At 39.8% G+C, this 27052-nt stretch overlaps 1 protein-coding gene across 1 annotated transcript; it reads left to right on the top strand.

Moving 5' to 3' along the window:
• The first annotated feature begins 1449 nt into the window (after positions 1–1449).
• On the top strand, positions 1450–20905 carry adpgk2 (ADP-dependent glucokinase 2). The gene is made up of 6 exons (XM_088626181.1): positions 1450–1790; positions 5176–5335; positions 9342–9532; positions 10271–10367; positions 11289–11425; positions 18862–20905. Exons 1-6 carry the CDS (start codon positions 1589–1591, stop codon positions 19530–19532), a joined length of 1458 nt encoding a protein of 485 aa, XP_088482307.1. The 5' UTR covers positions 1450–1588; the 3' UTR covers positions 19533–20905.
• The last annotated feature ends 6147 nt before the right edge of the window (positions 20906–27052 follow it).

A 27052-nucleotide genomic window follows, 5' to 3' on the forward strand; every position in this document is an offset into this window, starting at 1 on the left:
GTGAAACCATTTGATAAATTTTATTGGGCGTGATTTATATTTTGAAAATATCTGCTGTTCTAGGAAGAAATTCAGAAACCTGTAAATGTATTATTATTAAAGAACTAACATCGTATTAAAAAATGTATTACACCTGCTCATTTGTGTATATTTCAGAGATAGATCTATGTATCGTAATTCTGTATATTCGTGATGCACAATTCCAGTTACCCAAGACGAGAATCCAGCAGATTTTCCCAGATCTCAGATCGACTCAGATTAGCGAAGGCGGTGAATAGAGAGATATTGCTGTGGCCCTATTATTTTATTAATTTGCTGTAGACCAAGGGTTGATTTAAGTGTTTTAGTGATATCGTGATAATTACTCTAGGTTTTACTGTGGTAAACCATTGTAAATGCAAAGCAACAGTAACAGACTGAAAACATGGTAAAACATGCTGAGTAAAGATAAAGTACTTTATATACTGTAGTAAGACAAAGTAGAGTTAATTCATGGAACAAAATGATTATTAAAAATGTTAAGTGTTTGTGCCTCTGTGTGCCCTGTGATGGACTGGCATCTCATTCAGGGTGTATTGTTTGCCAGGATCGGCTCTGGCTCCCCCGCGACCCTGAACTGGAAGAAACGGTTAGAAAATGGAGAGTTAGATCTGGCCAGGGGCGGCACTCTTTCCTCTAGACCAGAATTTCCAACCCATTGTTCCGGTATGGTTTATACTGTAGATGAGACGTTGGACTGAGGTTCGGACTACGTGCTCATTAAATACGTGGATAATGAGTGGTTTTGGCCATTCGTATTCCGGCACCAATTCGTGATAGACTAGTACACATCTACCAATATCTTGTGCAGAGGTCGCTATTGACCTAGCTTTGAATAAGAAGGATTTACATAACTCATCGATAATGATCTTTTTGACAAACATTATATTCTTTAAAAACGTTTCTTTCGTGACATATTTTATCGCTTGACGCACAACGTAGGAAGCACAAACACACAAATGTGTGACTGAGCTGGCAAAACCCTCTCATTGCGTCAATCTAGCCTAGAGGCCGGACAAGACCTCATTGCGCTTACCATTCAATGGAGCAGCCGGGCAATAAGGCGACAGTTCCTGGTTAAATTGCGTTTTGACTTGAAATATAGTAAATTAAATATAGTACGTTTTAATTAAAAGCGTATTCATTAAACGCACTTAAATAAATAATTGAACTATAATAAAATGTCGTAAAATTTTAGACGTAGCTAAGTGTTGGACTTAATTATATATATATAAAAAAACAAATAATAAGAGCTTGCTGTTGCGTTAGTCACAAAGGTAAAATATTAACCGAATGTGAGAATAACTGAATCGTTAAGATCTAGATAGGTAATTGGTTTATGACGAGTTATAATTTGGATTTCCTAACCTACAAACATTTTCCATACCTTTATATTTTTTACGCAAACTGCAGTCTGTAGGATATTGATACGACTGTTCAAATCTACTTCCGCTTTGTTGTCACTCCCCCTGGGTCCTTGAGTGTTTGATCGGTGTGGTGCTACTTTTTCGTCGGTTTGTGTTGCGAGTCTGCCGCACTCGTGTTCACAATGGCGACTGACACAGGCAGCAGCCTTTCAGTAGTGAAATTTGGCACAATTGTGTCATTGACTGTAGTCCTTTTAGCTTTCTGGTACCGATCGCCCGTACAGGACACGCTGGACGAGAGGCTCGACACTGTTTTATCGTCGCTTCTGAGAGCTGAAAGCAAAGTGGGCATTGATAACATCCGAAGACCCAGAGTGGCAATAGGTAAGCGGACTCTGTCCATTCTGTAATGTTATTAACATTGTTAATAACTACAATTTAAAGTATAAACCGATTCAGCGTTATAGAAGTTTGAAGGCATGCTTTCTAAAGCGATAATACACGAAGGAAATTATGTCCGTGCGAGCGAACTGTGTGGAAGAAGTAAAGACGATGAGTAACTGGAATACTGAATTTGTGTCTAAAATCGATTTACCTGGCCTGATGATATTTTAAAAAAAATGTTATCGCGTATCATCATTGTTTGACAAGTTTTTTGACAATTAAAACACATATAACATTATCTTTCAGTAATTTAAATCAACGCGTGTGAGCAGTTAAATACTAGGTCTTAATTCTTCCCCTTTTCTTGCTGCAAAGGTTTTGTTTTAAAAAGTCCCTTTTTTTACTGCATCCTGGTGCAACCAGGTGTAACAATCAAGGGGTCATGTCATGTACTACTGCTGGACCAATAATGCATTGTGAACTTTTGGAGAACGGGTTTGCTAATTTGAGTAACCTATACTTGCCCCAGAGAATTGTTTTAAAGGAATTTTATCCTTTCTCACATTTTTACTAATTTCATTCAAACTGATTCCAGCTAGAAGGACTTAAAAGGGAATGTTCTGCTTCATGCATTTTCGTATTCCCTTGAAGAATGCTCTGATACTGTAATTCTGAAACTGGAAAAAGGAACACTGCACTAGGCAATTCACAGTTGTAGGTCACAGTCTGACACTTACATGTGTGTTTCCAGTTTTCCTAATGTCCACATTAATATCTGTACATAGAACATATATTTGCCCTTAATCAGACTTTTGACCAAGCATTTGCCCTTAAGAGGTTTGGTTGTTTGCATGCCTTTCGAAATCTGTATATACAGTATATATAACTAACAGGTCAATCCTGTTCCAACACCTGAAGAAATATAGTGGAGGGACACATTTAATGGCCTTCAGGGGAAAGATTAACTTGAAATTATGAATGAGCACACCTACAAAGGAGGCTGTTAAAACTACCTATCTCAAAAAGCTGCAAAATGGGATTAACAGAACAAAATAAACATGGCAAATGACTTCTTCAGAGGTCTTGCATCACAAAAGAGACTCTTTGTGCTTAAGAAAAAAGGCAAGTATTTGTTTTTTGCCATACAGGAAGTACCCTGAAAACAAAACAGTTTCTTTTGATATTTAAAAGTGCTTAGAAAAGTAATTTCAGTTATTTATATTTGGAACCAAAACAAAACGTCCTGTGGTGGTGGGTATGAGTATTTTTCAGAGCTTCAGAACAGAATTAAATACTTAATTTACCATTTGTTTTTCAGCTAAATGTGTTGTATTGATGGTCTTCTGTGTTTCTACACCATAGTTGTCATGTGTGCCAAATTTTGAAGTAATGATCAGTCCTGATAAATATGTAGTACCTGATTAAAATAGTTGGAAATGAAATGCAAATATTTGCAAAACTAAAATGCAAATTATCAAAGGTGATAATTGTAATATTCAATTAGCTTTTGATCACATGAATACAAAAAAATGATATAATTTATAAATGCATCGTTATAGCACAATAAATATTTTAAAAGAAATTAACTTTAAAACTCCAGAAATATCTTGTTCATGATTTTGAAAGTTTTAAAATAAATGAATCTCTTGTTGACCTTTAATGGAGTGAAGCATCATTAGTATTACTTATTATTGAGATATTGATCATTAGCCTTTATAGCTATGACTCAGACTAAGTTCTTTGCTACTTTACAAGTTGTTCTTATTGGGTATGAGCTTTAAATTGATGTAAGTCAATACCAGCAATCTAAAACTACCACTCATTATTATGAATGTTCTGCTTTTTTAACTCCTAGATAATTGTTTAAACATTCCAGAAGCATTTGAAGAGACGTATACAGTTATTTACAAGTGTTCTGCTGATAAAATAAAATAATACAATTTTTATTATCATTACTCTTGGTGTGCTAAAAAATGCAAACTTTTTTTTTTGCAGAGTAATGGATATAGTACACGTAGAGGCGAGAAGAGGATGTAAAATGTAATCAAATTCCAAAACAAAACTATGCAGTTTGACTTTGATCAATTGATATGCACAAGTTGCTGATTTCAGTGTATCATTGTACTTCATTGCAAATGAGTTTTGTAAGGATATTTTTACTTAGTACATTTCTTATGTATAAAGGGGTTGCAGCAAAAGCTTTCTAAGAGAGAGGTACAGGCAGCTATAGTAGTTCAGTGGTTACGACCTGCTAGTTTGCAAACGTTTACTTAAATTTGCTATTCAAAGTGCAAATTTTTCTAAGGTAAATGTCAACCAGTGGTCCCTCAAGGTGACTTTTAGTTAAGCTTTTCCACAGGGTTGGTATAATATTCAGTTCCAAAAAAGAACACACATTGTGTTTGCCAAATGTACAGAGCAAAGAATGGTTTTATTTGATAAATGAAATTGAATCATAGAGATCCCATATATCAGAAGTTTTCTTTAGCCAAGGTATTTAAAATGAAAAATTCTTTATAGTAGTTAAAATGGAGTTTGAGGGGGAAAAATCGTAGTCATTTTTAGTCTTCACTCCTGTTTAAAAGGTTATAAGCCCACATCCTCTGTAGAGGGAGACTGAGACCGGTCTCCAGGTGTATACTGTAAATACTGTCCAGCAGCAGTATGTTTGAAGTTCATGTGTTTTGCTACTTATTAAATACTTGTGTATCTCAATAAGACTTGCTAATTGTACTTTGTACTTCATATTTTTTCACTTATTAAAAAAAAACTTTGTTCTGTTACAACCTTAATTGGAAGGCAGTGAACCAACTTCAATGGGATCTTTTGCGTCTCTCAAGAGCATCCTACAGTATATGAAGAAACATGTCAGCCAGATGCTGTTATAAAATACCACACACATTCAGTTACACGTTCCTTTGGAGTAATTTGCTGGATTCAGCTTTGATTTTGAATATCCACAAATTAAAGTTTTAACAATTTTTAACAATTGCATTGTTAGCCTAGGAATTTGGTGTAAAGGGTAGAGACAAATGATTAACCAGAAGTAGTCTCTACTGAAGCTGCTTGTTTTTTTTTTTCCTTGTAGATGTCCTTGCTTTTGCATTTCAAATGAGAAAAATAATGTGTGGATTTTCTCATGAGCATTTTAATATCCTTACTTGCAGAGTTTGATAATGAAAAACAATTCTAAACAGATCTAATTAAAATGAAACTTCTTTGCTAATAGAGTGTCTGCTTCTTTGGGGTGCACATGCAGATGGTTGCAAATGGAGGTTGTGCTCATTTAGGTTCTAGTAAATAATGGTGCTTCTCATCTAGCCAGTTCTGTCCAGATCCAAGGGAGTTTGTTTCACTTTGACATGAAGATTGCCTTGTCTTTTAGGTTTTGGAGGGTGTGTGGATATCATTGTGGACGGCGTCGCATTGCTAAACAAAGTGGGAATCCAGCCCAGCAGCACTCCTCTTCATTATAACTTCATTGAGAATGTGGAGCAGTTATCTCGGAGCTTTTCATATTTCTTCCCTCCTGGTGCCGCCTCAGAGTAAGTAAAATGTGTTTTTTAGATGGCGCTGGTGGTGGTCTACAGCTTTTATTTTTCTACTTTATACTTAAAAAGTCTTCCTAATACCCAAATCATAAATGTAATTTCTCTGTTTTTCCTGACTGTTTTAAAGTCTTACGCAATTTGTGCAAATATACCAGTCCAGAGAATAAGGTCAATCTTTGCTTTGAGTGACACTGGAAACTGTCTAAAAACACTGTTTTTACAATGCAGTGGCAGTTACTATTAATTGATGTAGTTGGGAAATGTATCCAGGATGACTTGCATAATAGCACGATTTATATTATGAACTTCTGCCATAATTTCACAGCTAACTGTAGCTACGCTACACAGTAAAGAGCAGAGGTTCCCATTCAGTAAGCTCTTTACTTACAGTTTTTCCTAAATCAAACCAACAGATTGCTTGATAGGTGCCTTAGCAAGTTTTTGTTTTTCCCAAAGTCCACATTTCTAGGACAGATGGTGAAATTAATTTTAAAAAGGGGAGCATTCTGAAATGCTCGCAGATTTAGAACCTGAAAGGTTGCCGGTACAAATCCCTTGGCCAACCGAGGAATTCTACTCCGTTGGGCCCCTGAGTAAGGCCCTTAACCCCAGCTGCTCCAGGGGTGCCAAAAAAATGGCTGACCCTGCGCTCTGACCCCAAGCTTCTCTCTCCCTGTCTATGTGCCTGTGTGTCTCATGGAAAGTAAGCTGGGGTATGCGAAAAGACAAATTCCTAATGCAAGAAATTATATATGGCAAATAAAGTGATCTTATCGTATCTCTTATCTTTTATAAATAGTAGTTGCTTGTTTTATTGTATCATGAGAAATCAACCCATATCTAATGTCAATTTTAGCGAACTATATTTTATATACTCTTTGCATAAATATTGTGATAGTCATCATTAATGTAATGTTTGTTATATTTTGAATTATGTAATTAATTCTACACTACACGGTGGTGTAGTGGTTATCATTACTGCCTAGCAGCGCTGGGGTTCTGAGTTCAGTTCCTGGGGTGCTATCTGCATGGTGTTTGTATGTTCTTCCTGTGTTCATTTGGGTTTCAACCAGGGGCTCTGGTTTCCTCCCACAGTACAAAGACATACTGGTAGGTTTATTGGTTTCAGGTAAAATTAGCCCTGGTGTGAGTGTGTTTGTGTCTGTGTGTGCCCTGTGATGGTGTGTGTGACCTGCCTTGTGCCCATTGCTTGCTGGGATAGGCTCAGGCTCTCCAGTGACCCTGAATTGGATAAGACTGTTAGAAAATGGATAGGTAGATGTTATTTAATTTGTGTTTATTTTTAGATGTATTATGTGTATGTTGTAATGGGTCAATAGGTAAAGTTGCAGGAGAATAAATGGCATTTCCTGGTTTTGTCAGTGAAATAACAGGTGGCCACTCCCTGGGTTTGAACCCGGGCAAAGTAAACACCTCAGACAGGCTGCTCTGTGCTCACTGTCATGCTGCCAGACATCAGAAACAAGATCTCCTGAAACCTGTCAGATGCTATATTGAATGAATTCTTTTGAGAGACCCAGGAAAGAGACACCACCTTAACTGGCTCTTTACACACCAAATCTGGCTGCACCCTGAATATTATATCTGTAAATTCCCATATTTGAGCAAAACCGTAAGGTTTTTTAGCTGAATTTAATTCCAGTAGTTAAATTTAATGGAACACATTCCTGTAAGGCTTATAAAAGAGTATTAATGACATGGCAACAGAAAAAGTTGGCTGGGTACATGTAGAAAGCAAGAAGTTGAGGTTGTGTTGGAGTGTCACTAGAGCACACTCAGCCTTTGTCTGATTCCAGAACCACATAGTGTTACTTCTGGTTGTAGAACCTTGTCATGTTTTGAGGCCTGGTGTGTTGTTATGGTTATATGTAAGGCTTCTGTTAGTCAGTTGTAACTTATGAACAGTGATAAAACATTCATAATATGAAAAAACATTAACCCAGTAAACAGCAGAAAAACCTACCTTGTGCCCTATGCTTCCAGGATAGGTTCTGGGTTATATCAACTGGGTTATAACTAACTAGTAAATCAATTGTAGATTCTCTCAAAAATGTTATTTATGCACCTATAGTTACTCACTTCTACAACTGTCTGCCTTTGCTTTCTATCTTTCTCTCATCCTGTCTCTTTTGGTGAACCTGCAACTTTGTTTAGGAACATCTGATTGGCTCAGTGATGTGAAACTAAAAGCACAAATACAGTACAAATCCATTGGATGAGTACAGTGCCACCTAGGACTGAGAGGAGATATTTGAATACATGCTCAATTCTAGGGAAATTACACGGACAGAGGAGAATGGAACGAGTAAATGCACCTAGCACCTGTTAAAAACCAAACCAGAAAGCAGAGACTTGAGAGAAGGAGTTCAGCAGAGCCAGAGGCATCCACTCTACAGAGTGGGTGAATCCCAGTTACAGACTCCCCTGGTTCACCAACAATTCTCAAAATTCCGCAACAGGAATAGCTGCTTATCTACACCTTATTTGCATCACAAAACGCTATTAAGATAAACAGTTGTTTTCCATTGACCATCCTCATATCTCAAGAACCCAGCTGAGTGCACCCTGTTCCCTACCCCACTCTTTCACTTCCTCTGTTGTTGCTTTTTACCCTCTATTTGTCACATACCCTCAGTCCCATACTGGAACCAGTTTAGCAGTTCAGCTAACTTTGTGATTTTCTCAGACAGCTGGTCAGCAGAATGTATATTCTGATTCTGTGACTGGTATGTTCACTGTTTTACATTGTGTGGATATATAGGTTATGTCTGTATCTTAACGTGTGGTAACAAGAGTTTGTACTCATATTATAGAAGGCTTCTGAGATTGGCTGGATTTAGAGCACAGTAAGTGAAGATACATTTGTATCTGTGCCTGATATCCTTACCAAAGGGCCCTTTTTGAAATAAACATATTTCAAAAGTTCACTTTGCTGTTCTGGGATTTTGTGCGACCCTACAATACCGTAGTTTCTAGTAAATCTGTTTGAAAAGAGCCCGTCAATATGCTGTTAAAGATGCAGTTACCATACAATGGTAAAACAGCTTCTGCGAGACGCTGAGATCACCAAACTTCCTGGTTCTGTTAAAAGCCACCAATATCTTTGTTATGCAAAGAATTGAATTTGCATTTTTCATTTTCTAATGAAAAGATGTGGATATGATTTACTTTAATTCCAGCCTTTAAGATACTACCAAAATATTCAGCTTTTTTACTTCATGTGCAGGTAGACATTTTAAACATCTGTTAATGGCCTCCACTTTGCTACTGTATGTATGTAGTTCTTAATTTCAGCTTCAACTTTCCAGTCTGGATGTGCTAACATCTGGTTAGTCTGGTTTGCTGTCTATCCTGTGGTGTGCTTTTTGACCTCAGATGGCTTAGAGGTCTCTACTCTACAAGTTTTCTAATTTAAAGTATGATTGATTTATACAATAGATTAGGCTATTTTACCCTATTGCATTGAGATTCAAGGATCTGTTAATTAGTGGACCTAAGGTCTCAAGAAGAACATTTTCTGCTCCGTGGCCCTGCTCTGTGGATGAAGTACATCTACACCCTTGTGTAATGTGCTTTGGGATCCTTTGGGAGGTTAGGTGCTATATGAAGTCTGTAATTGTCATCAAGCCTTCAGTGTTGGTATTTCTGTTCCATTTGTGAAGAAGAAGCTTAATCAGATTGCTCCGGCCAACCCAGCCCTGGCAGGTGTGAGTATCAGAAAGGCTAAAGAGATTAGCTTCCTAAAATAGTACTAAGCTAAGAAAGGGTACAAAGGAGAGGAATCCATTAGGCCCATCCAGCCCCTTTGGTTGTTGGTAGTTAATTAATCGAAGACTTTTTCTTGAACAGAGCCTTCAACAACCCCATGGCTTCGTGGCTGGATGGCTCATTTCCTACTCCCACAACTCTTCTGGTTACGATTTTGTTTTTGAAATGACGAGCTCTTTTTTCTTGCCTCCCTGTGTGTTGTTTGTTTCAGGCGGTTTGTGGTCAATGAAACTCTGTTCAGTGAGCTTGTGGAAGCCTCCAGGGAACTTCCGGGGAACCGCTGGGCAGTTGGAGGGAACGCCGCCGTCATGGCGACCAGACTCGCCAACGAGGGCAGCGAAGTTCTCCTGGGGGGCAGCTTCAGCCCAGAGTTCACAGATGTCCTTCCTCCACATATAACAGGTTCCCATTTATGTCCAGAGACAATGTCTTTGTCATGTCACTTGAAATTTACAGTGACCCCATTAGCTACCTCAGAGGCAACAGAAAAAGGTACATGACTGCAAGATGATTAGATAAGATAAGATCACTTTTTTAGCCATATACAATTTGTTGTTTTAGGAATTTTGTCTTTTCATACCCCAGCTTGCTCTCCATGAGACACACAGGCACACAGACAGGGAGAGAGAAGCTTGGGGTCAGAGCGCAGGGTCAGCCATTTATATGGCACCCCTGGAGCAGCTGGGGTTAAGGGCCTTGCTCAGGGACCCAACGGAGTAGGAGTCCTCTGCCGGTCGCGGGATTTAAACCAGTAACCTTTCAGCCACAGGCCCAGATCCTTAGCCACAGTGCCACCCCTCCGCCCAATTCTAAAGGCGCCTCTTTCTGAACTCCATGCTCTGTGAAGTGGCAGTTATAGGAGATACAGCATGCAGCAGTGTGGTCTGTTTAGAGCTTTAGGTGCCCAACTTTCTTAAGCATCGAGAACCCTGATATCTCTGGACCAGTCGTTAAGTAACTTTAACTATTAATCTCAAACAGATCTACTTTTGTTTTTTCTCATTGAACATAAAAATGTTCTAGGCTGGTGAGAGGCATTAAAAATCCAACATTTAAGTGTTAGAGCACATAGCATCTGTTTTGTTTTTAATGACTCTTGATTTATGTACCGTAACCTAAATTGCATTGTTTCTCTTCTAGTGGCAGGTAAGACATTGGAGGAACCTGACATCCACTTGATTCTGGAGTATCCATCTGGAGCTAAATGGGGACAGTATACCTCTAGGAGAGCAAATAGGTTTGCCATTTTTTTCCTTTTATTTCCGATGTCTAAATCACCTAGATCGAGCAAGAAATTTGTCTCTTTCGCCTCTTTCCTGACATTATAAATCCTCAAATGCTGAAAAATATCTGTTCTTTTTTGTGAGTATTTGAACCCAGAACTCATCTCTATAGAATTCTTGTTTTAGGCTCCTAAGTGGCTACACTGGTAGAGCTTGCTCAGCTTCCAAGATAAGCAGTTTGAGTGTCATGTTAGTAGTGATCATGATTCCTCAGGTGGTGTGGCACAATTAGCCAACTTTCATTTGCAGTTCAGTGGGCTTTGACTTTATTTGACTCCCTCAATTTTTGGTGCAGTGATGAGAAATGGGAACATACGAGGGAAGTGTGCTGCCCATTTCCAGCAGGTGCTATCTGACTTTTAAGTAAGGCACTGGTGAGATCACAGCTTGAACTGTTCTGAAAGGTCCACAGCTGCAGGTCTTTATTCTCCCTGTGTCGTAGAGGAGTCGTAGCTGTAAATGCTTATTGATGGAGCTTTGGCAGTTCCAAGTTAAATAATTGGCAATTATGATTTCTTAAGTCCACTGTTGCAGGTTGTTGTCATAATTTTTAAGAACACAAGAAAGGTTACAAACATGGAAGATGGCTTTTGGACCATCAAGCCCGTTTGGTTGCTAGTAGCAAACTGAGCAAAGGTTTGAATCCAGCCGATTCTTGAAAGAAGGATTTGAGGATTTTGAGTACTTGAATCAAGTCTTTTTTTTCATTTCAAAAACTAAAACATTCTGTCCTTTCAGCCTGTCAGTCTTAGGCACCATAGCCCTGTGTCTTTAGTATGTTGTACCCCAGCTCAGGCTAAAAACAAAGGCACAAGCTGGGGTTCACTGAATAATTATTTGCTCTGTGCCCACCTTCTTAAATGTTTGTTTTTCAGGTACATTATCCATAGTGACAATCACAATCCTCTTCTGGACTCCATGGAGGACTTTGAGGAGCAGCTCCAGAGATTCACACCAGACCTGCTGGTGCTGGGTGGCCTTCAGATGATGGATAACTTCCCATTTCAGAAAGGTAAGTAGCAGAACCAGCTTTCTCCTTCCTGAGCCTTCTTTATGTAACACACATCCCTCGACCAGTTTGTCATTACGGTTTCCTGTTTTTTTCCTCAGAAATAAGACTTTTGTACCTGATGCCCTTCGCCTCGGTGAGGGTTTTTTTTCTCACATTGCTTTGTCCTAAGCAATGTTTTTACCTCCAACGCATGTGTTTTTGTTGTTGTGCAGCTCTGACTGCTTGCTTAAGATACTAAACAGGAACCCCTGGCGTGATCAGGTGTTGCTTGGGTTTTTCGACGAGGGCATGGAGTTTTCTTCACAGCTGAGTTTGTGCATGGCTTCAAATATGAACACTGTTTTAATGCAGTTACCGATGTTGAACCTCTGAAACATCCCTATCAGTCAGCCGTGATTTTCTTGTAAGTAATACCATGTGTGGAATCACAGAGGTGTGCAGTAACAACCCCTGATTTATAGGGTCATCACATTGTTTCTCATAGATGTTTGCTCATTTGTGCTTGTTGGGTTTTTAGAACTTCTTCCCTTAACGTCTACGCTGTGACACTCAGCATTTGGGAAAGCTAAAGTAGGAGGCACTGTCACTCCTGCCACACACAAGACCAGTTTGAAACGTGTTGCTTCCTAAGTTCCCAGACCTTCCTGCAGATTGGGTGATTGTGTGTTCAAAGATGTAGGAAAACAATACTACTGTGTTGAAATATGCAGCCATGAAAAGAAAATGTAAAGTACAAAGAGACTGTAGAGCCCAAGGAAACCTCGAGCGAGATTTTAAACCTGACCTAGCAGGGTTGACAGCTTTCCAGGTTACTTTAAAAAAAACTTAAAAGCTTACCTGAGAAACATTCCGAATAATGTTAGTTATAGTCACAGTGTTTGGTGGCAGTGTAACAGGAAGAGGAGTGACCTAGTGACACACGAGTGTAATTCAGTATAATTTTACCCAGATGCATGATGACAGTATTTGTCTTACATGAGGTTGGTGCTTAAGAGGTTAAAATCTGGAGCTGTGTCAAAGGTGTGAGCAGCAGGAGAGCACACAAAGGTTCATTCCATTAGAAAAGTGGACAAGGAATTTGACTGGAGGCTGAAGAAGACTGAAATATTATTTTTCTTTCTTAACTTTCATTGAATATCAACTTTTACATATTATTTAACTGCACTTGTCAGTACCTGTTCACAGAAGGCTTATAGCTCTTCACATCACTGCATGCTAATGGAGTGGACTGTTTCAGCCTGTGAAGATCATTCACTGATACTAAAAGAAACAGGACATTTGGAATGAATTTTAACTTGACAAGCGCCGTCACCTGTTGAGGTTATTTATTAACACAAGTGGTTTTAAGTACTGTAAATATACTTGTACATGTACACCTGTCAGCACAATATTACATACCTTTTCCTATGTAAAAAGATCCCAAATTTGCTTATTTCCCTTTATTTTGCATTCCACAAGGGAGTTTTGAAAGATATTTCTAAATGTTGACTCGCTGTTGTCATTTTGGAGCCTGCAGGCCCGTAATTTGGTTTTTCCTAATAGGCCTAAACTGTGTTCAAGAACACAACCCAGTTACCTCTAGCACAGATGCAACCATCTGCAGCCATTTATAGAAATGTTCATTCTCAATAAAGAAAGCAAGCAACAACAAAAAACTGTATCTGTACACACAACTAAATAGACTGAAATAGAATTGTTTGCTTTCTTTCTCTTGTATTTGCTTGATCTTTGAACAAACAGACACATCCTGTGTCTGTCTGTGCTTGGTTCTTCCAGGAAAAGCATCTGTTTGTGGCCTCAAATAACAGGCACAAGATTACATTTATAAATCTTTTAAAATCTGCCCTCCCAAAAACAGATTTCTGAAGAACATAGTAAAGCTATGTAATATTTCTTTGACAGGTTTATGTGGCCCCTTTAACAAGCATGTTGCCACTCTTTGTGTTTGCCATAATCACTGTTTGGAATGCAATGTCCAGAAAAAATCTTCAGGTCTGCTTCATTTATGACATTTTCATTGCTTTCGATTCTCACTAATGATATAATACGCAGGTGTAGATTGTCAGATTCTGTCATATTTTTATCATTTGAGCTACGTATATGAAATTCAGATGAACGTCTTATAACCACCTTGTGGCAGGCCAGCTGTCATGAGGGTGGTGATGACACCTTGCGTGCCACTACAGACTCTTAAGACCTCTGTGGTGTTTGTCAGTCTCACGAGGTGCATTGGTGGAGGGCTGGGAGCCACGTTGTCACATGGAGATAATTGAGTGTGTTTGGGATAAAGAGGGACTCGTGGTGGTTGTTGGTGTTGGGTTGTAGGAGAGCAGATTTTTGTGAGAGTAAAGATTTCTTTTCCTTGGCATTCATTGTCCATTTTGAGTTCTGATGTGCTCAGGCACACACACCTTTACTGTTCCTTTTCAAATTTAAAGTTGACCACATTAACTTTTTTTTTCCCTCCAACCACAAAGTCAGAAATAGATTTGTAGATATTGAAAGTGTCAGCAAACTTAACATATTTCAATCAGATGAGATTTCATAATGAGTTGATATTGTTGATTTGACTGTTTTAAAATTGGAGACATTCAGGTAGTAGATAGAAAATGGGAATGCAATGTAAATTCACTTAATAGGTTACTGGGCCACCATGTGTAGCAAGCATAGCCTGGCACCATGGCTTAGAGTATACCAGCATCTGGTAAAGGATATGCATATCACCCTTCTTAACAGCTTGGTAGTCAATTACCTGTGATCTTTGCATCACTGGACTTGCAAACGGGCACTGCCTGGTGTAATGAGCAGTTTGTGCAGCCTGACGCATCCTGCTCTGTGGAGTTCTCAGAGTATCATTTTTGATTAATAATAATAATAATTATTACACTTATATAGCGCTTTTCTGGACACTCCACTCAAAGCTCTTTTACAGGTAATAAGGACTCCCCTCCACCACCGACGGCAGCCATAGTGCGCCAGAACGCTCACCACACATCAGCTATCAGTGGGGAGGAGAGCAGAGTAATGAAGCCAATTCATAGATGGGGATTATTAGGAGGCCATGATTGGTAAGGGCCAATGGGAAATTTGGCCAGGACGCTGGGGTTACACCCCTACTCTTTTCGAGAAACGCCCTTGGATTTTTAATGACCACAGAGAGTCAGGACCTCGGTTTTACATCTCATCCGAAAGACGGCGCCTGTTTACAGTATAGTGTCCCCATCACTATACTGGGGCATTAGGACCCACATGGACCGCAGGGTGAGCGCCCCCTGCTGGCCCCACTAACACCTCTTCCAGCAGCAACCTTAGTTTTTCCCAGGAGGTCTCCCATCCAGGTACTGACCAGGCTCACACCTGCTTAGCTTCAGTGGGTTGCCAGTTGTGAGTTGCAGGGTGATATGGCTGCTGGCATTAACCTGCTTGTTTGCACCCCAGGTTTAAATTTCCAATCGACTGATCTGCAGTTGGGGGCAGTACAGTGGCAAAGTGGTTAGCATTGCTGCCTCGCAGCTCTGGAGCGCTGGGTTCGATTATGGACCTGTGGTGCTATCAGTGTGGATTTTGTTTGTTCTTCCCATGTTCTCATGGGCTTCCTCCCACAGTCCAAAGACATGCGATTGCGTGCATGTATGTTTGTATTTGTGTGTGCCCTGAGATGGACTGACATCCCATCCAGGGTTATCCTGCCTTGTACTCATTGTTTGCCTAGCTCCGGCTTTGGCTGCCCTACGATCCTGTCGGATGAAAAGGTTAGAAAGTGGAAGATCTGCAGTTGCTCGCCTATTCTGCCTTGTTCTTTGAATGACTTAAGGGATATCCTGATCCTCGACTGGGGACTTTCACCTGTTGTCCTTTATTGATGATGTCTTTGTCTTGGATTTCTATGCTGACATCACCTTTGGCACCACTGCAGCCCAACAATCTCCCCTCTTTCAAAGTCACTGAGGTCAGCCTTAATCATAAGTGTCCAACCTGTCCAGCATGTTCGTACATGGCCCTGCGCATGCTGAGATGGTATTTGCTAAATTAACACATGAGCCACATCTGTATGGAAGCCTTTGCTTTCAAAATATTTGCAACATAAACTAGGTCAGGGAGTTAGGACTGGTGTTGGGTCTTATTTAGTCTGATATGATTTCCTGTCAGGTTTGCTTTTCTGTCTAGCAAAAAAGGCCTCTCTCTGTGTAACCCTGAGAGAGTCTTAGCTTTAATTTTTTTAATTCTGTGCTCAGTATATGATGAGAGGACCTTGTAGTTATTTCATTGCTGTTGTTCAACAAGGCTGTTTAACTGGAAGTAAAGTAATAGATATATTTCTGTGATTATGATGTATTAATTTGAATTATGCTAAACCACTAAGGGAAGAGTAATGATTCACAGATTATGTAGATGACTGGCTGCATGAAAGTTCTCTGCCGCTCATACTTGAAGGTGTCCATGATTTTATGACGTGTTTTTTAAACCAGTGCACATACTGTCTTGTTACACTGGGTCATGGGAAACCAGGGACACTATAAGCTTTATCAACATCAGATGTCAGCCCATTTTTCTCAACAAGCAAGACTGCAGCCGTTGGAGAAGTTAACTGCTTACACCCCTGTCTTAGAGACTTCACTTTTTTTTAGGATTTAGGTTTTGCTGCTGTGAGTCTTTTAAAATGGCTATTAAAAAGCATTATTTAATTTCACCCAAATACATTTTATTTAGACAAAACTCTTAGACGAGACTCCTGGCAAAAACACTGCAGAACTATATGTTGCACACACTTTTTATTTGTGGGACATTTGCAGTTCAATAAGAAAGAAAATGTACATTTCTAATTGTTCTAAAGATGGGTGGAATGTTGTTAAATTAGCTCCTCTCAAGGTTGGCACTATTCAGTCTTCTAAACTTGGAGGCTTGTTGTTGTTCTTTTTCACACAAAACCATTTGCTGCAAATAAATCCCACATGCACTCAAGAAAAAAGAAGCTTTATTGCGACTAACGGGCAGTTTAAAGAATAGTTTCCCTTTTGAGGTTATATGAAGTATCGGTCTGCCTGGAGCCATAAACTGGCCGCATATCATTGGAGGCTGCATTCACAGCCAAAGTAAGCTGAAAAAGCTGAGCGAAAAACACGAGAATAGTTTCATCAGTATGATCAAATTAGTCAACTTTGTTTTGAAAGTCTTTCAAAAGCTTTATAACTTTTACTCTTACACTTCTTATAAAGACCCTCATTTTCAGTAACTTCAGCGGAGGCATGTTAGTTTAATGTCAGTGAGCTATAAGGTTTGTCATTGTAGTTTCAGTTTAATATATAATATGTCCAATTGCTTTTATATTGTATCTGAAATATCTTTGTTTATCTAATTCTATGTAACAGAAAACAAGTGAATGCTACTTGTATTCTATCTGTTAAGTTTCACAAGCACTTCAAGAGTGTTAAGAAGTGTTCCTGGCAGCGTTGATGACTTAGAAATAAATGACGCGTCTACAAGCACTTCATGGGAACAAACCCAGTCTGGTAGTTCTTGATATACAGATTGTTACACTGATGTGCTCTGTCAGCTTGGCTTGAAAGAAAACCAGTGAAGCCACTGATTTTTAAAGTCAGCTGAGCTATTGCTTATCTAAGCTGCTAGTGTTTCAACAGTGTCCGCTTTCAAGACCGAGTTTGGCAGAGCACATCAAAATCAGACAGAATAGATAGATTTTAATCTTCAGATCTGACTACAAAGCCAGTCATATAGAGAACAGAAAAGGGATGAGAATAGGTACAATTCTATACATGTTTAATGTTGTTTTTTTGTCATTTTTAGTCCACAGATGAAAGTGCAACAAATCAAGGCACATCAAGTCAACTTTGATTTAGAAGTCCTTACTAGGCATTTCATCATTAAACCATCTTTATTGATTGTTTGATGGTCTTTGCTTTACTTTTGGTGCCTGGGACTGTTCAAAATTCTCTTTCAGTCCAGAAACATCAAAACCATAAGCAACAAGAGGGTGTTATTTGATACATCCATGTCATTATTTTATTTTAATAGCTAATTGATCTGAGCATCTTATCCATTCTTTGATAGAAGCCAGGATATCAACTTCAGCAACGTGACTAGATAGCTTGTTTGACACTTCCACAATTCTTTGTCTAAAAACGTGCCTCCTGTTCTCAGTTTTAAATGTATTTCCTTGTAGTGTTGCCCTCTGGTTTTTATATCACAGTCAGGTTTAAAGAAGCCCAATGACAAAAACTCCTTTTTGCCTGTCAGTGTAGGGCATTTCTTTGAAACTAGTAATATGTTTAGTGGTTCTTCTCTGAACTGATTCCCCACTGTATTGTGACTATAGAATTGTATAGTAGGTGGAGTTTATTTTTATTTTAACATAACATCCCTTGGTTGCAGTTCCTCACTTTTAACTATACATCCTAAAATGTACTTTTTTGTAGCTTTTTTATTTCTTACTTGAATCATAAGTGTTCCTGTTGACCCACTCTCTCTCTGAGGCTAGAGGGCTGGAGAACGTGGCTGATCACAGACTCTTGTTCACATTATACTGAAATGCGGATGCTGTTTACCTCCACATTTCCAGACAATAACTGATCTTCAGCCTGTCTTATGGACTGTGGCCACCACAGCATTCATCTAAATTACACTACAAGTTCCGGAGTTGTTCTGAATATTGTGTTGGAAATGTTGCTCTTATGGATATTTTTATAGCGAGCTAGGTAAATCTTTTTATTAAGCTAAAAACTGGATAGTTTACATTAGTTTGTTCCTATGTTTTATATGTTGAAAGTTTGTCTTGACTGACATAATTAGCACTCCACATATGTGAGTGTGTCTAATTTATCTGCTTCCAGGAGCCTGTAATTCGCCAGTTATAAATTTGAAATGGGACCAAACTAATGATGAATGAGTCACATTTCCATGACAACTTCACAAACAAAAACAGGTTTACCTTATCTCTTAATTTCAGTAAGAGATATGATCACCCTAATGAACAAATAACCCTGCAAGGAGTCATCTCCCTCAAAATAGCAGCAGTAATGTGTTAGGATGGGTTTTTGACCTGGTGGGGTTGCTGGATTAAGGCCATGTTTCCAGTCTCCATGAGAAGGAACTGTGGACAGGATACAGCAGGATAATTGTTCTATAAATTGCTGGCAGTAAATGGACATACGTGCGTAATTGGGGGTTTGGTTTGATCATTTTAGTACTCCATGTGAGCCGTAGAAGTACCTTATTTTCCATGTTTCAGGACCTGCGCACATCGATGGACACCAAGAAGCACAAGGTGTAGCTGATAAATTCCAAAAAAGCAACAATCGCAGCTTTAGAGCATCTGCTTTTTTCAGATTTAGTGTGTATCGAGTTTTTGGTCATTAGCTATCCTTAACATTTTTAGTGTCCTGCCTCGGTGTGACAAGGATGTGCCTCTCTCTTGACAGGAGAGCGGGAAGCCAGGCTCCAGCGGCTACAGAGGCTGATGGAGTCGGCCGACCTCGGGACGGGCGTCCACTTCGAGATGGCCTCCTTCGTGGACAAGGGATTGCTGGAGGAGCTGCTGGACAGGGTGCTGCCCTACGCGGACTCTCTGGGCATGAACGAGCAGGAGCTGCCCAACCTGCTGAGCCTGATGAAGGGGGGCAACGTCACCGTGCTCTCGGACCCCAACCCCCGCGTGGCCACGGTGCTGGACCAGATGAGGGAGCTGTACCGGCTGGTGAATGCCCGGCACTCCCGGCAGGGCAGGGGGCGTGCGCTCACCCGGCTGCACGTGCACACACTGGCCTTCCAGGCCATCATCGTCACCAAGGGCTCCTCCTGGAAGAACACCATGTCCGCCACGGCCAAGGCCTCGCTCACCGCCAACCGCCACGTATGCGGCTCCCCCGACATCAACCCCAGCAAGGCCAAGCTCATCATGGACGACTCGTTCTCCATCAGCCGGAAGGAAGGCAGCCAGAGGATGCCCTTCCAGGAGACCAAGCCTGTGTCCTGCTGGGACGAGGCGGACTACGAGATCTGCGTGGCGCCGGTGCTGGTCTGCACGGAGGTCTACCAGACCGCCGGGGGAGGGGACAATATATCGGCAGCTGGCCTGGTGCTTCAGATATGACCAGAAAAGACACTCGGGCCGTTAGAGTTTTATTCAATTGATGAAATAGTTCCCATATCATGTGAAGAACTTTTATCTGTTTTTTATTAATTTGTGAACCGGATTCAGGTAGTGCAATACAGGGGTCTAGTTTGTTTTCTTTGCATTTTCGTTTATGTATTGTATTTGGCAACTGTGAAGCCTTTTCTTTCCTCAAACGTCACTTTTCAGTGCAACCATAAGGAACGCTTGGCCTCACCCCAGTTGGTTGTGGGGTTGTGGAAGATCAATTTAAACATTTTTTTCTGAAGCCAGGTTGTGGCCCTGATGACAGTGACTGAACATCTGAAGAGTCTTTCGATAGCCAGAGTTGTGAAGATGCTAAGGGGGTCACGAGCAAATGATGGCTATAATTTTATATAAATGATGGATTTTGTCATGTTTTATCACTTTACTGTGAATTAATCTTCACAGCAGTGACAAATACTTTGGTCATCACAGTGTTAGATAAGGCCTTCACTATGCCTTCCACCTTTTAGAAGGTAGCAAGGATATGAGATGGTGAAGATGCACACATTCTGAATAAGGCTTCTTTGAAAGGCTCCTCCTTATTGTAACCTGCCTATTCCATCATTCAAAGGGTTGTTACAAACCTATTAATATAATAATATACACCTGTGTTAACTTGCAGGATCCCAAACGATTAATAATTTTCCCAAAATTTTTTTTGTTGTGTGCAATTGTGAATGATTCAGACATGTTGAACATCATAAATGTGAACATCCCTGCTATTTCTATTTCTATTGAGAAAGCTATTGAGTGCTTTCTGAAATGGCCAAATACATCATAGAATGTGGCCTTGTGATGTCTAGTGCAGATGCCACAGATCTAATTATACAGCCATTTAGAAAATGTATGTGTTCATTAAATCAAGTGACAACGGTGTACAGACAACTAGATGGACTGTAGTTTGTTTATCTACTGTTTGCTTCACTGTTGTATCAACAAACACATCATGTTTGCTAATCAGGTTAAGTCATTTGGGGATCCTGACAGGTAAAATAAGGCATTGTATACAATATTGATAGGTTTCTAGCAGTCTCTAAGTGTGGATGTTCTTCTTATGCATGTTGTTTTCATTTTAAAGCATGTTTTTGTGATTAAGAAACACAGGTAATTACCTCTGAAAAGTGACCCTTGGAATGATCAGAGAGCAGAATTGCGTCAACAATTAAAGTGTCTGTTCCCGGAAGATTCCTTCCAAAAGGTCATTTTACCCCTCCCCATCTTTCCAGTCTTTCAGCATCTTGAAATCCATGTTGATTGTTCATTGTTTCTGTTTTCTTCTATTGCAAGACCTCTGCAGAAACCGGCCAATGCAAGCATTCTATGTATCCTGCTGTGGTGTCGAGCCTTTTCTTTTCATCGTCTCATTATTTTTAATAACCACTTATCCAATTCAGGTTAACTGTGGCTTGGAGCCTATCTTGGGAAGCATTGGGCGCAAGGCGGGATACACCCTGGATGGGATGCCAGTCCCATCACAAGGCACACACTCGCACCAGGAGTGGACTGTGCTGGACTGTGGGAGGAAGCCACATGTCCATATCTCCATGGAGACAGCACCCTAGGTCCAGAACTGAACGCAGGGCCTCCGCACTGCGAGGCAGAAATACTGACCAAAGTGCCACTGTGCCGCCTACCTTTTCTTGTAATGTTTCTTATTTTGCTTCTAAATATTTTTATTTTATTTTTTCCCCATTGCCAGGTACAGAGAATGCTGTCAAGTGTAGGGTAGGAAAGAGTATTTCAGATAAGTGAATTTCTTTAGTCTGTTAAGGGAGTGTGAGTTTATTGCTTTCTTTCTTGGAAGGAGATGGGGTTTGTGTCTTGAAAAATCCTGTATATGAACTGAATATCCTTTTCAAACACCAGGCAGTGAAAATGCAGAATATGAAGTATTCAAAGAATATTTTACATTAAATCTTTTAAGTGCAATTGTTCAAAAAAGCACATATAGGATGTCCACAAAGCAAGAATTGTTTTAAGCTCAAGTCAAGTTTTGTTAAAAAACCACAGTTTGTTTAAAAGAAATCTGTAAAGATGCCAGGGCATATCTTGATCTTAAGAAGGTGAATCTCTAAAAAGTCTTCCTGTGCCTAGTAGTTTTACTGTAATGCAGAAATCAATAAATTATGAAGTACACAAATTATTATACAGAGAAGATTAAATGACTCTTTGCAGGACGAAGAGATGTTTGCAGAAAAGATCTGACCAGAAGAGAACAGAGTACCGTGGCACCCTAAATTTTGCTGTTCTGATATCAAGTGACTGGTACAAGTTAGTGAATTCCAAAAACAGGTGGGAAGAATTGTCCTTTTCCTGAGAGCCCTCCACCTACCACCATTACGAGTAGATAAGATTGTTCCGTGGAATTAAGAGCATAATCTTAGTCAACTTCTTTATTGTATCAAAGTAGACAGGGTTTTTTAAATGGGGACAGATTAATTTTTTTCCAAATGGGAGTTATTACAGGCCCTCTACAATAAAAATATTTTGGGTCCCCTATTGATTTTTTAACCAGCATGTTTAATGTGGCCTCCCCTTTTAAGTAAACTTTCTTACATTCTTAAAACAAAGTTTAAATTGTGGATGGTGATTTTGTTGGATTAGTTTTTCTTCACAGCAGGGAGGTTCTTTTGGGAGCCAAAAAATAAGAATTGGTGAAATTCCTGAAGGTTTTAACCAGCAGGCTGCTCACAAGGAGTTAGGGTGGGACCTACAGTGCAGGTGTCAGAGGCTTGAGCCTGGGCAATGTTGTGAGCTGATTAAGTGGGGGGACATGAGTGGCAGCTACAGTGAAAAGTATTTCTGTTGGGACAGTGAAGTGAAATTGGTCATTTTTGCAGTGTACTAGTAGAATTTGTATTTCAGATCAAAAGTTAAATTAGAGGCGAAGGTACCAGAAGGTTTTATTTTTGTATATTTATATGCATACATGTTAAGCCATGATAGAACCAAAAATGTTCTGTCAATTCCCGCCACTTTCAGGAGAATCATGACAAATTGACTTAAAAAAATGAACTAGTGTAAATGTAGTATTTGGTTATATATTGTACCCCTTACATGCAATGACTGCTTCATGTCTGTGACTCACTGATATCACCAGACAATTAATACAGTATATTAATTTGTGATGCTCTGGACCACTTTCAGTTGTTGCCTTTTTCTGTTTTTCTGACTTAGTTTAGTCTTCCACAAGTAAAATGCACACTCAATATCAGGAGACTGGCTTGTCCAGTTTCCACTTCTTCCTCCTGATGAACTCCTTTGATAAGTTTGTTTTGGGTCATTATCTTGCTGCAGGGTGAATTGCTGCTCATCAAGTTTGGAGCTATTTTTTGGAACTGGTCGTACAAGATATTTCTGTACCCTTCAGAATACATTCTGCTGCCATCATCAGTTACATTATCGATAAAGGCCAGTGAGACGGTTCTAGAGGCAGTCGTGCACGCCCAAGCCAAGACGTTACCTCCACCGTTGTACTTATTTTCAGTTTCTAATCTGGCCTTTCTGTTTTTAGAGCTAATAAGAAGTGTAGCCCTTGTGATAATGAGATACTTTCACCTCTGCTCACAGGAGATTGTCTTTATCTTCCTTTATACCTCCTCACTCAAGAGGCAGGCCCAAAATGTAAAGTGCAAGGCTGCACATTCGCAGCTCTTTTATGTTTTCACAATTAGTGCAACATACAATGCCTGAGCAATCAGAAACACCTGTCAGATGTTTGTCCCAATACTTATGCTCACCTGAAATGGGGGAAATGAACACAACAAATGACATTGTTCTAACGTGTGCTAAACATGTCTCCAAATAATAATACCCTGTAACAGAAGATAAAATTGTCAGGCTCATTCCTGCTGGAATGCTGTGGCGAGAGCTGGGGTTTGCCATAGTAGCTGGCCCCACCTCTACTCACCTGTTCCTCTCACAAGAAATCTGTATCGCCTGCAGGCAATTTACATCCATTTCTGCATCTGGTAGTGCAGAATACTTAAGTGTGTAATATATGCGTGTTCATTTTCAGGTCAGTTCGACCAACACTCAAGGTTTTGGGTAGAGTTAAGCTTTGTGATTGAGTCTGCTTTATGAATTTTGCTTGGAGACCTTCGAATCTGTAATTTCTGTGTCTCCTGTCTTGTGCTTATTTGGATTCCTGACCTTGCTTTGTTCTCGACCACATCTCTGATCACTGGCTGTGCTGGTTGCTCTCTGTGGTGTTTATCTTGATTTGGACCCTGTCTTGCTTTGATCTAGTCTCTGGACATTCACTTTGTGCTTTGCTAGTGTCTTCCTTGGTCCCGGACCACAGACCCTGGACAGTGTTTGCCTGCATCATCCTCTACCTGAATGATGACCATTGCTCTACCTGTGTCACCACTCTGCCTGCAGTTTCCCTGTGCTGACTCTCTCTCGCCCAGCATGTGTGTTCATCTTAAATCTGTGCTTACATCCATCAATGGATTATGACAGAAAGTCTGTACATTTGCCCCATAGTGATCTTTTAAACTGAAATACAGATTCCATTAGTGCACAGCAGCAATGACAGTGAAGTGTAATTTGTCCCAATAACACTTTTCACTGTATCTGGAAGAGAATAGGAGGCAGTTCTTTACATAAAGGGATGTGGTAGTATGGAGTGAGATACTGTACTCAACTATGTTGTAAAATGTAAAACGCTGTCTCCTTTCAAGAAACAGCTGGATGAGATCCTCTGCTCAATTTACTGTTACCCAATGAGCCAGATGGGCCATATGCCATTATTCCGCCATTTGGTACTAAATCTGCTGTAGGGTCTGCAGTGTGGAAATGGCAGGAGAAGACTTGCACAGTCCAAACCTTTCCTGTTGGCAAAAGGTCACAGCTTCATGCAAGGTTTGGTAATGTATGTTAAACTTTTTTGAAACCTCAGTTAAGCAAAGCAATTAAACCAACTTCCAGGGCAGAGATGTTAAACGTGTTTTTATTAATCACTGCAAAGACAAAGAACAAGCTGTTTCAAGATGATTTTCTCATCACAGAATTATCTAGTTTTCCTACCTATGTTGACGGATAGGTTATACCACTATGGGAACTGGATTTTTTAATGATCTCCTTCCTGTAGGTCCTACTAAGGCATAATGAGGTGGCATAACAATGTGGACTTTGGCAGGACTTTTACAGAATAAGTTGATAGAACTGGAGGCAATTAAAACGCAATTTATCTTTGTGTACTTGACGATAATGCTGGCTGGTTTTTCTAAGTTTTCAGACTATGGTGGCAAGATATTAATCACAAACCTACTTTGATATAAACAATTTATTAAGGCAGTAGCTGACAGCCTGTGGAGGAGTGCCTCACCAAATTTAGGAAAGGGATTAAAGGAGCAGGTGATTAAATAACAAACCTGACATGTCTGTCATCAATTTCACTTTGGGATCAATAAAGTGTTATCTATCTAATGGAGGAGTATAAATCAAATGTTTAGCTGAAATTTGGCCTACTGCCTGCACCAATCTCTAATAATCTATAAAACTTGCTATACCAGTATTTGGATCTATAAAGGCATCTATTTCTGAACAAGGTTTTACAGTTACAACTCTACTTCTATTTCAACATGTTTTAACACTTTTATTTTGTCACAGTTAACCACAATAGTGGTTAAAGCAAAGCAACTAAAAGCAAAGAAAATTCAAAACGGAATATTTGTCTCACATTTGATTAAACCACTTAAAACAAATCAGTACTTAAATATCTGAACAACAATTCACAGCATTAAATCAGCCTTTTTGCAGGTGGTTAAAAAGTTAAGGTTTAAATGTGTAGGATTTAGTCAAAATCTCTTGCACGTCTTAAGACAGTACTCAGGAGTCAACTTCTGTACCGTTGTACTACAGATATGAACTTTAGTGGCTGTAGTTCTAAAGCTTGCACATCGAATTCTGTTTCTTTTTGTATGATGGAAAGTAAAAAAAAAAACTCCTCCTAGTTATTCCAGCTTTCAAAAAGTTACCCAAAAGCCATTCTGACTTTGTGTCAGATGGTAATTCTAAGCCTCAAGCTGCTGGAGAACTTTGCTCCTTCTTCTACAGGGCATTCACTTGTTTCCACATGAAATTCAATTCAAAAGTTCTTAAATTAGAGAAAGAGAAAGAAATGTTTAATACTTGCATCCCTTGCAGTAAACATACTGTATGCTATATGTTTACAATAAAACACTAAAAACTAAACACATTTAATCTCTTACAGATCTGAACAACAGATGAGTCCAGTGCCTTTTTATGTTTTTCTTAAAGCAATATATTCAGTAATCCCTGCCAAGCTACATTGAGCATTGTGATTATTGCTTTTAAAGGTGCTATATCAAATATTTAGTTATATTAAGTTTATTGGTAAACCTTTCCAGATTAACAAGTTTAATTCATGATATATTGCATATGACAAGTTCCCCTAAGCTTTTATTTTGACCCATTTAGAATATGTGGCATTTTGTTAATGACAGAATGTGATCTGTAAACTCGTGATCTAAAAGCTCCTAGACACCCCCTGGTGGCCAGCAATGCCATGTCTCTAAAGCCTTGTCAAAGGAGGCTGGTGTTTGTTGTGGAGGATTGTCTGTGAAATCGAGAGAGTTAGGGCCTTGTAGTGGTTCATCTGAGACGAGTCGTGTGCTGGCTAACAGACCTATGGGACTAAGCAAGCTATGAAGTAACTTAAGAAGGCATAGAAAATGCTGTACTGAAGTGTTACAGTCCTGAATGGCAGGTTGCATAGTAACTTGCCAGGTCCTGTGCTAAAGAAACAGGGAAGGATTACTGCGCCAGGGCTGACAGGAGGGGTGGTAGTGTATAATATTCCATGTAATGTAATGTAATCTGTGCACAGATGAGAGAGCAACAGTTTAGACAATAGAGAAAATCATACCGAAGTGTCCAAACTGCTGCAGACAGATGGGCAGTCCTGGGAAAATTAAGAGACGTGTAAACCTCATGGACTGAATCATGAGCATTACGCCATGCTATGGCTAGTGAAGAGAGACCAAGAGCTGGGTGCTAAGGTCTAAGTCTGACTGAAAGCACCTAATTGTCACGACAACAATTTATATCACTTCTCGATTGATCTACTGTGTAGTCCAGCTGCTTGGGCAGAATGACTGCTGTGTACAACCCAGGTCGGTCTGCACTTGAAGGGCGTGTTGGGTCCCTTCTTCTCTTACTGACATGCCCATTGTTGAGTTGTCTCCACATCGCACACACTGTGAGCTCAACTGTGCCTTGATGGAGGGTGATAGGCTAATTAGAGGATTGAAAGCTGGAAACTTTGGAGCTTCCCAGCAAGGTTCAGGAGTCACTGTGGCAGGGCTAGCTGGAGACACTCTGATCATCTCACCAGTTCACTGGCATTTGTTATTAATCAAGAACTCCAGTGGATCTTTACTAACAGAGCCCTAATGGGAAAACGTTTCACTATTTTGTTCTAATTTTTACTAATCCGTTTGAAA

This window comes from Lepisosteus platostomus, chromosome 3, assembly GCF_059453375.1.
Source record: "Lepisosteus platostomus isolate fLepPlt1 chromosome 3, fLepPlt1.hap1, whole genome shotgun sequence".
NCBI classification, from domain to species: Eukaryota; Metazoa; Chordata; class Actinopteri; order Semionotiformes; family Lepisosteidae; genus Lepisosteus; species Lepisosteus platostomus.